The sequence below is a fragment of the Melospiza melodia genome, chromosome 13 (genome assembly GCF_035770615.1).
Source record: "Melospiza melodia melodia isolate bMelMel2 chromosome 13, bMelMel2.pri, whole genome shotgun sequence".
In the NCBI taxonomy this organism is placed as follows: Eukaryota; Metazoa; Chordata; class Aves; order Passeriformes; family Passerellidae; genus Melospiza; species Melospiza melodia.
The window spans coordinates 3,207,648-3,219,875 of record NC_086206.1 but is presented as its reverse complement, the minus strand read 5'-3'; the positions used below and the strand labels follow the sequence as shown (position 1 = coordinate 3,219,875).

General features: G+C 42.8%; 1 protein-coding gene across 1 annotated transcript; it reads right to left on the bottom strand.

Annotated features, from left to right (window-relative positions):
• Nucleotides 1-2,221: 2,221 nt before the first annotated feature.
• Nucleotides 2,222-11,941, bottom strand: CA7 (carbonic anhydrase 7). Its single transcript, XM_063167611.1, has 7 exons — nucleotides 11,881-11,941; nucleotides 9,688-9,885; nucleotides 6,824-6,942; nucleotides 5,711-5,806; nucleotides 5,408-5,470; nucleotides 4,252-4,407; nucleotides 2,222-3,978 (listed from the first exon to the last, which is right to left on the bottom strand). The coding sequence occupies exons 1-7, from the start codon at nucleotides 11,918-11,920 to the stop codon at nucleotides 3,856-3,858; spliced, it is 795 nt and encodes a 264-aa protein (XP_063023681.1). The 5' UTR covers nucleotides 11,921-11,941; the 3' UTR covers nucleotides 2,222-3,855.
• Between the last annotated feature and the right edge of the window lie 287 nt (nucleotides 11,942-12,228).

The following is a 12,228-nucleotide window of genomic DNA, read 5'->3' as shown; positions in this document are numbered from 1 at the left end:
AAATGCGCTGCAGGTAGCAGCATAAATGGAACATCAGAGGAGTGAGAGTTCCCTGCCTTACAGCTGAGCAAGTTGGAAATAGTTCTGTGCAAGTCACTCAGGTTCTGTCCTCTGCTGTGCTTTCCTCAGGGTAAGTGAGAAAAAGTGCAAGACCCCCACTCTCCCAGGCAGAGCAGGGACAGGCCTTTGATGCTCGGTGCTGTTACTAAATGGTCACTTCTGCATGCAGAGGAATTCAGAGAGGAAAGCAGCTACACTGAGATAGAAGATAACACCTCATTTTCTTCAGGCTTATCTCTATTTTTTCCTGAAAAGCTCGCTTTTTTATCTTTCTGACCTTTGAACTCTGCCAAAAGCACCATCTTGATGTTGAGGTACCTTGCAAAACCTTTTCCCCAGTTCTTCTATTTGGATTAATTTACCCTCATCATGAAACATATCATTACAAATCTGCTACATTATAGCAATTGTATGATGGAAACTGCCTAAAAGTCTTTCTGCTTGCAAGAGATTGGGGAAAAATCCCAAAGTTGAACTGTAACTACAGCTATTAAAGTTTAAAAGCTAAAGTTAAGAGAGTGTGCAGCTCACCAAGCAGAGGACATCTCTGCTCAGCAGTGAAACGAGGAACAAAACATTGTAACTGGTTTATGGAGTTTCTTTTGTCAGACAGATAAAAATCAGAGGAAGGAGTTTCAATGACTGCATACACAGAACCAGCAAGGGGTTTTCAATGGCAATCACTCATATCTACAAATTGCCAGAGTTAAATTCTCTCCTGTGTTGTATTTTGATTGAATGGGCCTTAACAATTGCTTTCAGCATTGTGGCAAGGAAGGGAAGGAGAGCCACTAGAGGGCATTTTTAATGCAGCTTTTACCACTGTGCAAGTTCAGTGGCTGTCCCAAATGTGAGGCCCCTCTGTTCTCTCAGGATGGTTGCAAGCCCAGGAGAAGGTAAGTGAAATCTTGCTGCAATAATTGCAGTCAACTCCCATTTTTCCTTCAACACAACAACTTGGTAAAAGGTAAGGATAGCTCTTGTTTTAGAATTGTTCAGTCTCAAAATAAATGAAGTGCATTGAAGAGGTGTTTATCCAATGCAATACTTGTGGCTTTTATTGGATGATCAGGGTCTCAAGAAACAACAAAGAATATAAAAGTATTTCTTTTATATTTTACTTCCTTGCAGTAAAAAAACAGATCATGTTCTTGCATCCAACAACTGAAAAAAAACCCCAGCCCTACATATCCTGTAAGTAAAATCAAATTTATTTCTGCAAGAAGGTACAGTTCAGCTTCTCCCTGGAACTGAATACCTTGGGGCAATGCAGACCTTAAAGCTCCTTGCAATGGCTGAGCTTTTCCAATAACTGTGTAAGCTAAACATTATCCTTCTGCTGCTCATGGATAAACCACCCTGAAAGAAGCTTAAGTACTGTGTGCAAGGTCACAGCAGACACATCCTGGGTGTAAATAAACTTCCTTTTAGATTGAGGGGTTGGAACTGGGGAAAACTGGACAAAGTTTCAGTACACAAGCCCTCTTTACCTCCTGTGAGAGACAGGGAGCAGAAACCTCTGCCTGTGCCTAAAATGAGAGGAAAACACTGAAAGTGCTGCTCTGTGAGCACCTGTACTAATATTAATGCAGCAGTGCTGGGATAGCTTGATTATGGTACATTTGGTAAATAATATTGGTTGTATTTTCAATTTGCCCCTAGTAAATGGTTTTTGGCTATCAAAATGTAAGTGAGTTGAAAGACTTCTTACATTTTAGAATGCATCTCTTATGTCACTTCTAAAATTTACATTAAGATTAATGATAATAATTTAACTCTGGGCAAGAAGTCATTCAAGGTACACAGGATTTTAGAACTTAAGTGAAAAGATTAGGTTGAAACAGAAAGTGTTAATCCTAGAAGATGGTAAGAACTGTGATATAGACTAAAAAGAAATGTCAGAAATAATTTCTAGAGTTTAAAAACTTGTCCACAAACTTGAGAGGGATAACTCTTAGCTGTACTTAGATAATTCCACAGTAGCTTAGGGAAGGTTTCTGTAGAACTGAACATAAACAGTCAGAGCATTCCTCGATCCAAAAAGAGATGCAACTGTTGAAAACCTCAAACATAATTTCTGTTAATGAAAATCCAAGAAAAATAATGCTGTACATAGGGAGAGGTGGGTCTTCCCAAAAAGAAGGATGAAGATATGCACATGTGATTTTAAAGTCTCATTTATTTAATTTGTTAAAGAAATTAAGATACATTAAATAGATTTTGTACAATACCAGTTTGCATTACTAGCAAAGTTCATAATACATTCATTATAGCTAAAACCATTGCATTTTGTAAGTATTTTCCATTGCCTTCAGCATCTCCTGGATAAGAATGTCACATCTAAAACAATGCTGAATTAGCCCTCACAACAGCCCTGTGAGGTAGAGGTCAGTGTTACCCTCTTTCTACATAAGAGGAAACTGAGAAAGTTTTAGGTCAGTGTAGCAGAAAAACCATGGAGATTTGAGGAGCAGAATTCAGTCCTTCACTCCTTGTACTGTGCTCCACACCTCATGTTGTCATCCTTCCCTGGAGGAAGGGGAGCAGCCACAGCAGCTGCTGTTCCCCCTGCTCCCCACCTCCCTTGGCCTTGTACATCCTGATTTCTCCATCTCAGCTGGTGCAAAGTGATCCACATCAGCAATTTCTACCTGAACTACACAGGCAGAACAGGCCACGTGAGGCCCAGAACTCAAGGAGCTGGGAACTGACTGTGGGTAGTCACAGAGAACATCACAGTATTGAGTACCAGAGTCAGAATTTTGTCCCTAAGTTGCAGAACCAACTCATGGCTGTTCTAAAGCAACTTTTGCAGAGGTAAAAGGACTCAGGAGTGCTGAAGCCTTGTGTGTGCAGGGAGCATCCCTGCCAGGCAGTCCTGGAGCAGGGAGGGTCTGTGCAGCAATGCTCACCCAGGGCAGACAAGATCAACCCACGTGAGCTCACTAAAGGAAACAAAATACCTGGTTTCTGTCAGGCAGACACTGAAGGAGGTCATATTGCAGAGCATAGCACTGAGCTGAGGTAGAATCTGAGCAACTGAGGAACACAAAACACACCTGGATCACTACAGAGGAACTCTTCAACCAAGCTGGCCCTGACCAGGGCACTGTGGTCCTGTGTCCTGCATGGGCTGAAAGGACAAACACCTAAATAACATCGCAGTAAACTGCTCTGCTTTTTAGCACAGCATTACATTGTAAGATAGCATCTTAGAACAGTAGATTTAAAATATATATTTAAGTTACATACCAGGGCCTACTTGAGGCAAGTAAAGAACTTTTTTCTAGTGCTACTCACACGCTGTGTCATCAGGAAGCAAGAATACAGTGAAAGCAATCTTTAAATCAGAGCTCAGCAAATGGTAACAGATCAGTAAGGAAAATTTAAGTCCATTTTGTCCAAAATTCTTGATTACTGTTTCCTCATGTATTAAATGAGACAAGTAGAAGTTGTGGCCATCAGCACTAGTAGATCACTACACAATTTTCCACTTGATATCAAGTAGGATTTTGATGTCATTTTAATTTTATAGAGTTTCGAGTCTTGGATAACAAACTTAGTTCACTCAGCTATCCTTTATATTAAATAGTGCTGGTTAAAAAGATGCCATTTCTCCAAACAATGAGCACTTCAATTAAAAGAGAAAGCCAGAAGATTGTCCCTGTCCAAGCAGAGGGTTCATGGAAATGTCTGCCTTGCATGTTCCATGAGTGGTCTGCAGAGCAGAGTTTCTGTTTAGAGTGTCTCATATGTGGAAGCTCTTGGATATCTCAGGGCCATGATCAGTTTTCTTCAGGCCTTGAAGGAAGCTCGAACAATTCTCCCCTTCAGAGGCTGAGGGGGGCGGAAGTTGTTGGCCATTTGGATCCTCTGGTCTTCCTCACCAGTGAAGAGCAGCATGCGGAATTTCTCCAGCTGGAAGTTCAGGGGAAACAATTCAGTGCTCAAGGGGGCAATCAACAGTAATAATTTTTTATAAAGGACTAAAAGGAAATATATTTCAATCAGTTAATGGAACAGGTTCAATAATACTAGAGAGTATTAACAGAAATCAACAGAAGCCCTGAGGATTGAACAGGCCAAATTAAATATTCAGAGACTTTTAACTTAGCCTAATTTCAAATCAAAACAGTCTTTGCCTGCTTATACAGCACTGAATGCTACAACAACAGAGTATCAGAAATTTACCTGTTTGACAGAGATTCTTATGGGTTCTTTCAGCACTATCCATGTCACACTCTCATTAAGGGGTGGGGTTGTCAGAGAACCGAGGTATGTCCAATAATCTAGACTCGTGGGCAGGAGACATTTAGGGTTGAAGCCTCTAAACTGAGCTTTTGTTCCCTGGGAAAAGAAAATAGACTTGAAATGTATCCTTTTACTTTTAAGAGCAGATAAAATAACTTTTTTGAAAGAGAAGAAAATGTTAAACTAACATTAAGAAAAGGGGAAAGGAGAATTCCGTAAAGGTTTGGCTGCCTTATAACTGTTAGCCAAAAGTAGATGGCAAGTGTGATGCCTAATGCTGGCTTACTGGACTTTGAGATCTTGCACCATTGTCTCTACCAAAATTCACCTCTTGTCACAACAGGCCCAAAAACAATGCACGAAACGTGTTCTGCATTTAGTGTTCAGTGTGAGTATAGATAATATCACAGTAGAGTTCCTTGTTTCGTTTCTTTCTCATCTATTTTAGTAGGAAAATTTAAATCCTATAGTTATTGTCTACTATGGTAAATATGGCTCAAAAACAATAAATCAAACCTTCATGTCTAAAATTAGAGGAAGGTGGATTGATAGAGGAAGATACATCAACCAAAAGATTGGTAGAAATAGAAGGGGGTGGTGCCTAAAGCAGTGATTGCCTTAAGTACCACAGTCTAAAGCAACATTCTTCAGGCTGAAGGAGCATCCAAAAGGGTCTCAGTCACTCAGGAAACGCCTCAGGAACAAACTCTGGACCTCAGTGAGATCATCCCTGACAGAGCTCTGCAGCAAAGACAAACAGGCAGCTTGCACTTGTGCCAGCTGAGGCTCAATGGAGAAGGATTATTTTGCTGAGTCTAAGAGCTGAGTCTCAAGGGTCAGGGAGCTGTGGATTTTAGACTTTTTGGGAAAGGCAGAACCTCTGGATGACCAGTGGGGTCATCATGGCCTTGTGGTGCACCTGAAATTTGGAAAATAATATGAACTTTGGAGAGGAAAAAGAAGCTACAACTACAGTTATGTTCTAGTTATGGGAGGATCTGTGGGCGGGTGATTTTTCATTTTTGTCTCAAAGATGTACATGAGCATGATTTTTAAAGGATATCCCAGAAGCAAATTTAAAGAACTTAGAACTTACTTTAAATTTTACCATGTACAAAGCATCAGTGAGTCTGTTCATGCTGGCATGTTCTTTTCCAATCTAAAAGAATGGAGTAGACAGGATAAATAAGAAGGACTGCAACCATGCTTTAATCAGGGGTTGCTTTCTTACTCAAATCTTAACATTCCTACCAAAGTTTTCAGCAATTTTCAATGCATTAATGCTTCCAGTAAGTCATCTGTTTTCCTTAAGCACTTCTTAAATATGTGGCATAGTCCTCAAACACTTTACAGCATAATGCTTTTTATCATGTAAACATGCTATTTTTGCAATTCTTACCTCCAAGAAAACACCAACTACTGCCAAGCCATCTGGAGCTGCTGCTGCCTCTCCAAATGTTGCATATTTTCTGGCATTCCAATGTACTAAGTGGAGCTTTAAAGAAAAATAACAAATAAGAATTAAATTAGTGATCGAAGTTATCAATGTGGTTTCTCATTGATAGCACTAACAGTTGTTCAGAACAGAACAGCTTTGTGCCAAAGGCATTGCTGGAAACATGAGGTTCAATCCTTTGGACAGGTCCATGAGTGTGGGCAGGAACCCAGCCAGTTTTCTGTGACAGCCCACACGGGGGTGGCATGGCCAGGCTTTGGGAGTGGGAGGATACAGGGGTGGCTCCTGTGAGAAACTGCCAGAAGCTTCCCCAGCTCGTGATCACAAGGAAGGGACCAGGCTGGAGCAGCTCCTGAAGGACCAGGCTGGAGCAGCTCCTGAAGGACCAGGCTGGAGCAGCTCCTGAAGGACCAGGCTGCACCCATGGAAGGGACCAGGCTGGAGCAGCTCCTGAGGGACCAGGCTGGAGCAGCTCCTGAGGGACCAGGCTGGAGCAGCTCCTGAAGGACTGGCTGCACCCATGGAAGCTCTCAGGCTGCAGAAGCTCCAGGAGCTCACTGTCCCCTGTGGGAGGGACCCCACACTGCAGCACAGGAAGATGTGAGGAGCCCTTGCCCTGAGGAGGGAGGAGCAGCAGAGACAGCCTGGGATGAGCTGAGCACAGCCCCCATTCCCCATCCCCCTGCACCACTCAGGGCACAGTGGAGAAAGCTGGGAGTAAAGTTAAACCCAGGGAGAAAGGAGGGCTGAGGAGAAGCTGGTTTAAGATTCAGTTTTTATTTGCCATTATCCTACTCTGATTTGGTTGTTAATAGATTTTTTTGTTTTGCTGTGTCAGTAACTGGTGAGGGAGCTCTCCCTGCCCTTATCCTGACTCACAAGCCTTTCCTTATCTCCTTATCTCTCCTCTCCCCATCCAGCTGAGGAGGGCAGGGATGGCTGACCTACCTATGGTGAGCAAGGAATCAGAATCCTAATCCTGCCCCCACTGCAGACAAAGCCATGTGACAACATGATTTGCATGAAATAATCCCATCTGTGCAAACACATCCTTACCTCAGAGGGAAAAGGTTTTCCATCAATGGTGTGCTCTGATCCCTGGCTGTGAGTGGTGCCCCAGTGGAAGTGGAACTGCTTTAGCCGGAAGGGACTCTGAAAGGGCCCTCCACTGATTGCTGGGCAGAAGAACAAGAAAAGAAATAAACAGGAGAAGAAAGCTTAAGCATTCTGGCTTTTTAGCTTCCTACTAGTAAAACTAACCACTGTTGGCACAATAGTGGAAAAAAGGCAGCAGCCTCTCCAAGCTGCCAGCATGCAAAAGATGCTTTATCTAGGCATTTAAGAGGGATGGATTTATTAATGGAGAGCATCAAAACTCATTTGAAAAAAAAGGAAGTTAAAACCACTGTGTGGCTACCTGTGCAGAATTTGTAGCTTTCTTGAAAGAGCATATTTGACACATGAAGATGTTGTAACCACCCTTATGGTTACATGTTTCCTGGTAAACACAATAAATGCAAGTGGAACTGGAGAGGGACCTGGGGGTGCTGTGGGTGAGAGCTGGCCCTGCCCCAGCCCTGAACCCCCTGCCCTGGGCTGAGCCCAGCGTGGGCAGCAGGGAGGGGATTCTGCCCCTCAGGTGAGACCCCACCTGCAGAGCTGCCCCAGCCCTGGACCAGCACAGCCAGGAGCTGGAGCTGCTGCACAGAGCCCAGAGGAGGCACCAGGATGAGCAGAGGGATGGAGCAGCTCTGCTGGCAGGAAAGGCTGGCACAGCTGGCATTGTTCACCTGCACAGGAGAAGGCTCCAAGGAAACCTTACACCCTGAACATCAGCTAGACAATTCAGATAAGTATTTCCTTCTCACAGTATCTTTACTTTTAGTGGAGGTTATCTATATTCCATTTCCTTTAAATACCTGATCCCATAAAAGAGGAAATATAATAGCTGGTACTTCACATGACACCACTCAACCTCAAATCACCTTCTAAGGGTAAGGAAATGCCACAGAAACACTTCATACATCATTTAGAAATAACACCTAAGCACAAACAAATGTTTAAGATGCCACCTATAGAAGATATTTTATCACAGCTTTAGTAATCCCTGTAATTTTATATGCCACCAAATCTCACTTTGCCCAACAGACCTCAAGACCTGATCAGAGTCTCACATTAAGAAAATTAAAATTACATTTAATATCTGTAAAGCTTGCATCCTCAGTGCAGTTCATAACATTTTATTTAAAGAGTGAAAAATGGGACTTGCATGGTGCTACCACATGTGCATGCTTCCAGCTGGCCTTTAAGCAGGAAACCAGCCTTGCCAAAGCAAAGGTTTTAATATTAAAGATATAAATACTCCTAGTACATTTTTCTAAAGTTAGCAAAAAAATGCATCACCTGTCCCTAATATTTTAAGAAATTTAGCTATTATGGATTACTGTCAAAATTCTGTTGTATCATTTATGCAGAGCTTTGAGTCACTAGATCTATTTCAACACACCTAAAAGCAGTTTAAGCCATGTTTCCCACTCCTAGCAGTTATCTTCCTTGGAAAAGTGTTATTGAAACAAGACATGCTTAGTGTAGAAGGGTCTCATTCCTGGCAGGTGCTCTGAGTCTGTATCACTAAGTGCAGAGTAATACATGCTCTTAACTTCTAAGGCTGAATAAAGTTCACTGTTACACAGATACAGTTCACCTGAAAATTGCATTAAAGTGGTTACCAAGCTAAGATAATACTTCCAGAAAGGTTTTACAAATTCTATTTATAAGGTGTTATTCTGAACAGATCTGTGCAGTAAAAGTGGAAAATTCTCACCCAGTTTGCAAATTCAGTAAAGATAAGATGCTTAAAAACTTGACCACCCCATTGGGTAGATTCTTAAATTCATTCCAGAAGAGAGATTTTAAAATAAGATGTCTGGAATATTAACCTTTAGCCCTTATTCAGAAGGGCAGACAAGCCACTTCACAGAAAAAATAATTTGTTTTCAAAATCGAGGTATCCTGTTTAACTTGCATCAATCAGCACACCCAAAAGGAATATGAAATCAGCTGATAGGCTTACAAATTGTTCCAGTTCTTTTTGTTTTGTTTTTTTTTAATGCACTCTTCCCATTTATCAGCTGCTTTATTATCTCCATTTGAATGCTCTTCCCCTACCCCCAGATGTAAAAGCACAGTCTACCATGGAAACAGACCTAACAGAAGAAATCAATCACTTAAAGAATTTACATTCTCTGCCAAGGGCTGAGACAAGAATAATGTACAACTGCAGACAGCCCAACATCCAAAGTTGGCTGCTACCAACTCAGAACCCAGAATGAGCTGAAGATTTTCTAATTTCTGAAGAAACCAAAGTGCTACAAGTCAGGGAGGAGAAAAGAAAATGCAAGGTAACAGCAACTTGTCCAGGTACAAATTGGTGCAGTGATTGTGACTATGATGACTGTGCTGCATGAACCAGCTCTGCTTATCATCCTCTTCCCTTCCCTGTGGGTGGGAGCCGGGCACTGCGCCAGAGCTGGCACATGAGTTGGCATCTTTGATTGGGGCGATCACAAGCCAGGGCACTGAGGAGCTAACATCCCTGCTCTAGGTGCTGGATGTGGTCTGGCAGTGCTGGAGAGATGCCCAGCAAACTTCAATGCTCATCTAAAAGAAAAGGACTGCAATCAAACTTCTCATTTTCATGAGGCAAGAGCTTTTCCTAATGAAGAAACACTTATTGATCTGTGATATTGCATTGCTAGAGAGGCTCCAAGTGAAGACAAAATATAAACAGCTCCAATCACATGCCTTGTTCTAAGCTGAAATTATACATCATAGCAGTTACTCCGTACAGAATGTGCTTAATTAATGCCCCCACTGAGTCCCAGGCTGTGTTCCGAGTTAGCTGGCTGTGCCAGTCTCACCTGTCCTGTCGTCAGCGTCCTCAAACTCCACCATGACGGAGTGGCCGGTGTTGGAGATGCTGAGGGAGGTGCAGGACTCGTAGGAGATGACGAGGGGCTGCAGGCTGGGGTCGTACACGGCCCGCGCAGAGTCGATGTCGATGGGGGACTGCCGGTTCCCCTGGGCGATGGGGTAAGCTTTGTGCCACTCGGAGGGGCCTTCAACAGCAAGCCAAGGAAAGCAGCATTATTTCCTTCGCACCACACACAGAATGGTCATTATGGGTTTGCAGGAGGCTTGAAATAGCTTGCTCAGCAAGAGTGACTCCAATGTTTGGAATGTGAGAAATTAATTTAAATTCTAGGCTGGTGTGGTTTTATTAGCACAAGCAGGCTGCAACAAGATGGGGATTCAAATATCTTGTCCAGAGCACGCTGAGGAGATCATGGCAGAGACTGCTGTACCCACAGTCACTTGTGCCACTCTCTCTGCAGAGGCTGCAGTTACCTTGATAAGGTGTTCCAAGGTAGGTACAGGTGTAAACATCTGCATGCACAAACACACTCCCCAAAGAAAAAGCATTTAATTCTCCCTGGGAAAGAGAGTGTAAAAGCTCCAGCAATTCAAATTAGATGCAGATGACTCAATCTCTTAGCTACTGACTATGCAGTTATTTTTAAAATAATTTTATGACTGCAGTAAATCTTTGAGACAGCTCCATTCTTCACTCATGCCCCTTATGGTATCTCTCTAACCTGAGTGAAGGATACAGGATGAAAATTAACATTTTGGGACTTCCTGACCTCAATAGACAGGGGAAAAGGCCCAATTTAATAGCAGAACTCTGCTGCCAGAGCTGGAAGATTCTTAAGCCATTTAAGATAACAAAAGCTTATCCATATCTGTGAATTCCTGTTTCTTATGGCTCATTTTCTACTTTGCTATGGAAGTGAAAGCAGCAATTAAATTCCTCTGCCGCTTCTATGCATGAAGCATAACAGTAACAATTGTGCTTCAGGATTCTCAAGAAGCACATTTTTCATTGCAGCATTCTCACTTACTTTCACAAGGGGAAGCTTTTTTTAAAATCAAGCACAGGTATTTAGCGTCCTTGAGTTTACATAACACAACAGTGATCTATTACACTGTTACTTGGCTTTGACACTTTCTGCTAAGCTTATAAAATTATCTTTTCTCATCCTGCATAGAAAGCAGATCTAGGAATTAAATGCTCTTACACAAGCTAAGGCAATATCATTTGGCTCTCACAAGCTTCATCAGAGTACCCACGGCTCTATTACTCCTAGCTACAAGCACAAATACATAATGTTACTTACTAGCACTAACCAGCTTCACTTGGTATTCAGCTGTGCTCTCACACTCACAGAAACTAAAGGAATTGCTACTAAGAGAGAGACTGGCCCCTCAAGGTTATACAAAAGTCTCTTGTTGGACACTCAGCAGCTAAAATAATTGCTGCAAGGAGAGAGACTCCAGCAAGTTATGCAATTGTGTCATTGGCCAGCATCAGGCTCTGATCCACCCTGTCTGTAAAGGATCCAGGCACTACACGACACTCCCGTGGCAATCCTTCAGGAGCTCCACGTCCCCCCCGCGCTGTGACACGCAGCCGTGGAGGTGGGAAGCAAAGGAGGAGGACTAAATTAAAAACTGTCAAATCAGAAAGCATAACTTGTTCTGTAAGAGATCTGATACTGGTCTGTACGATTTATTGATGTACTAGACATACATAACATATAGCTTATTTTATTCACTTTTATGAAAGCCCAGATATCACATTTCAGCAACTGCACAGAACCAGGAGATCTATTACTGCTCTACTAAATCTTCTTTGCCTAACAGAATTGCCTTTGGAGAGAGACACAGGTAATCTTTTTTATAACAGCATTTTGGAAAGGGACCCATCTGTAATATCTGCAGTCTGGAAAAACCCCCAATCATTCAAACTGCTTCCCTCAGTTTAGGAATGTTGATTGCAACTCTGAAAGGCAGCAGATGTAAACTTGCACATCTTTTGGTGCCACTTTCTGGGTGCTATTGATTATCAATAAAGTAATTAATTACCTGCTGTATACACTTGATTCTTGCAGACATCAAAATGCAGGCAGCTCTGCAGGGCTCAGGCAACAGCTCTAGAAAGAAAACGAGTGGGGGAAGACAGAGAGATGCAGCACGGAAATGCCATAACCTACCGTCAGCCTGCCCATATCCCCAACTGTGGTGGCCAGTCATTTTGGGAGCTGCCCCTGCTTGGCTCCAGCTCCCTGAGCAGGGCACTGCTGCCTACCTGCCTTTATAGCGGCTCCCGTGGGATAGGGTCAGCCCCTTAAAGATACAGAGCAGCCAAAGCAATTCCTGCAGGACAGGGAAAGCACCCGTGTTCTCCTGCTCCAGCCCTGCTGCTCCTGCTCTGCTCTTGCTCCCCCTATTTGCTAAGGCAGCACAGGCGAAGGAAAATGTAAAATTCAGATAACTGAAGTCTCAGGACTTAGAGAGAAAGCCAAACTGTGGATCAGATTTAGAAGAAACATCGGTGTTTT

What these genes read in the sequence shown, in the direction of transcription:
- CA7 (XM_063167611.1), bottom strand. Translation starts at nt 11,920, where the DNA reads ATGACTGGCCACCACAGTTGGGGATATGGGCAGGCTGACG. An exon ending in TAGTTGGTGTTTTCTTGGAG is followed by an intron (nt 5,471 to 5,710) that starts GTAAGAATTGCA and finishes CCATTCTTTTAG; the next exon opens with ATTGGAAAAGAACATGCCAG. An exon ending in TAAGAATCTCTGTCAAACAG is followed by an intron (nt 3,979 to 4,251) that starts GTAAATTTCTGA and finishes CTGAACTTCCAG; the next exon opens with CTGGAGAAATTCCGCATGCT.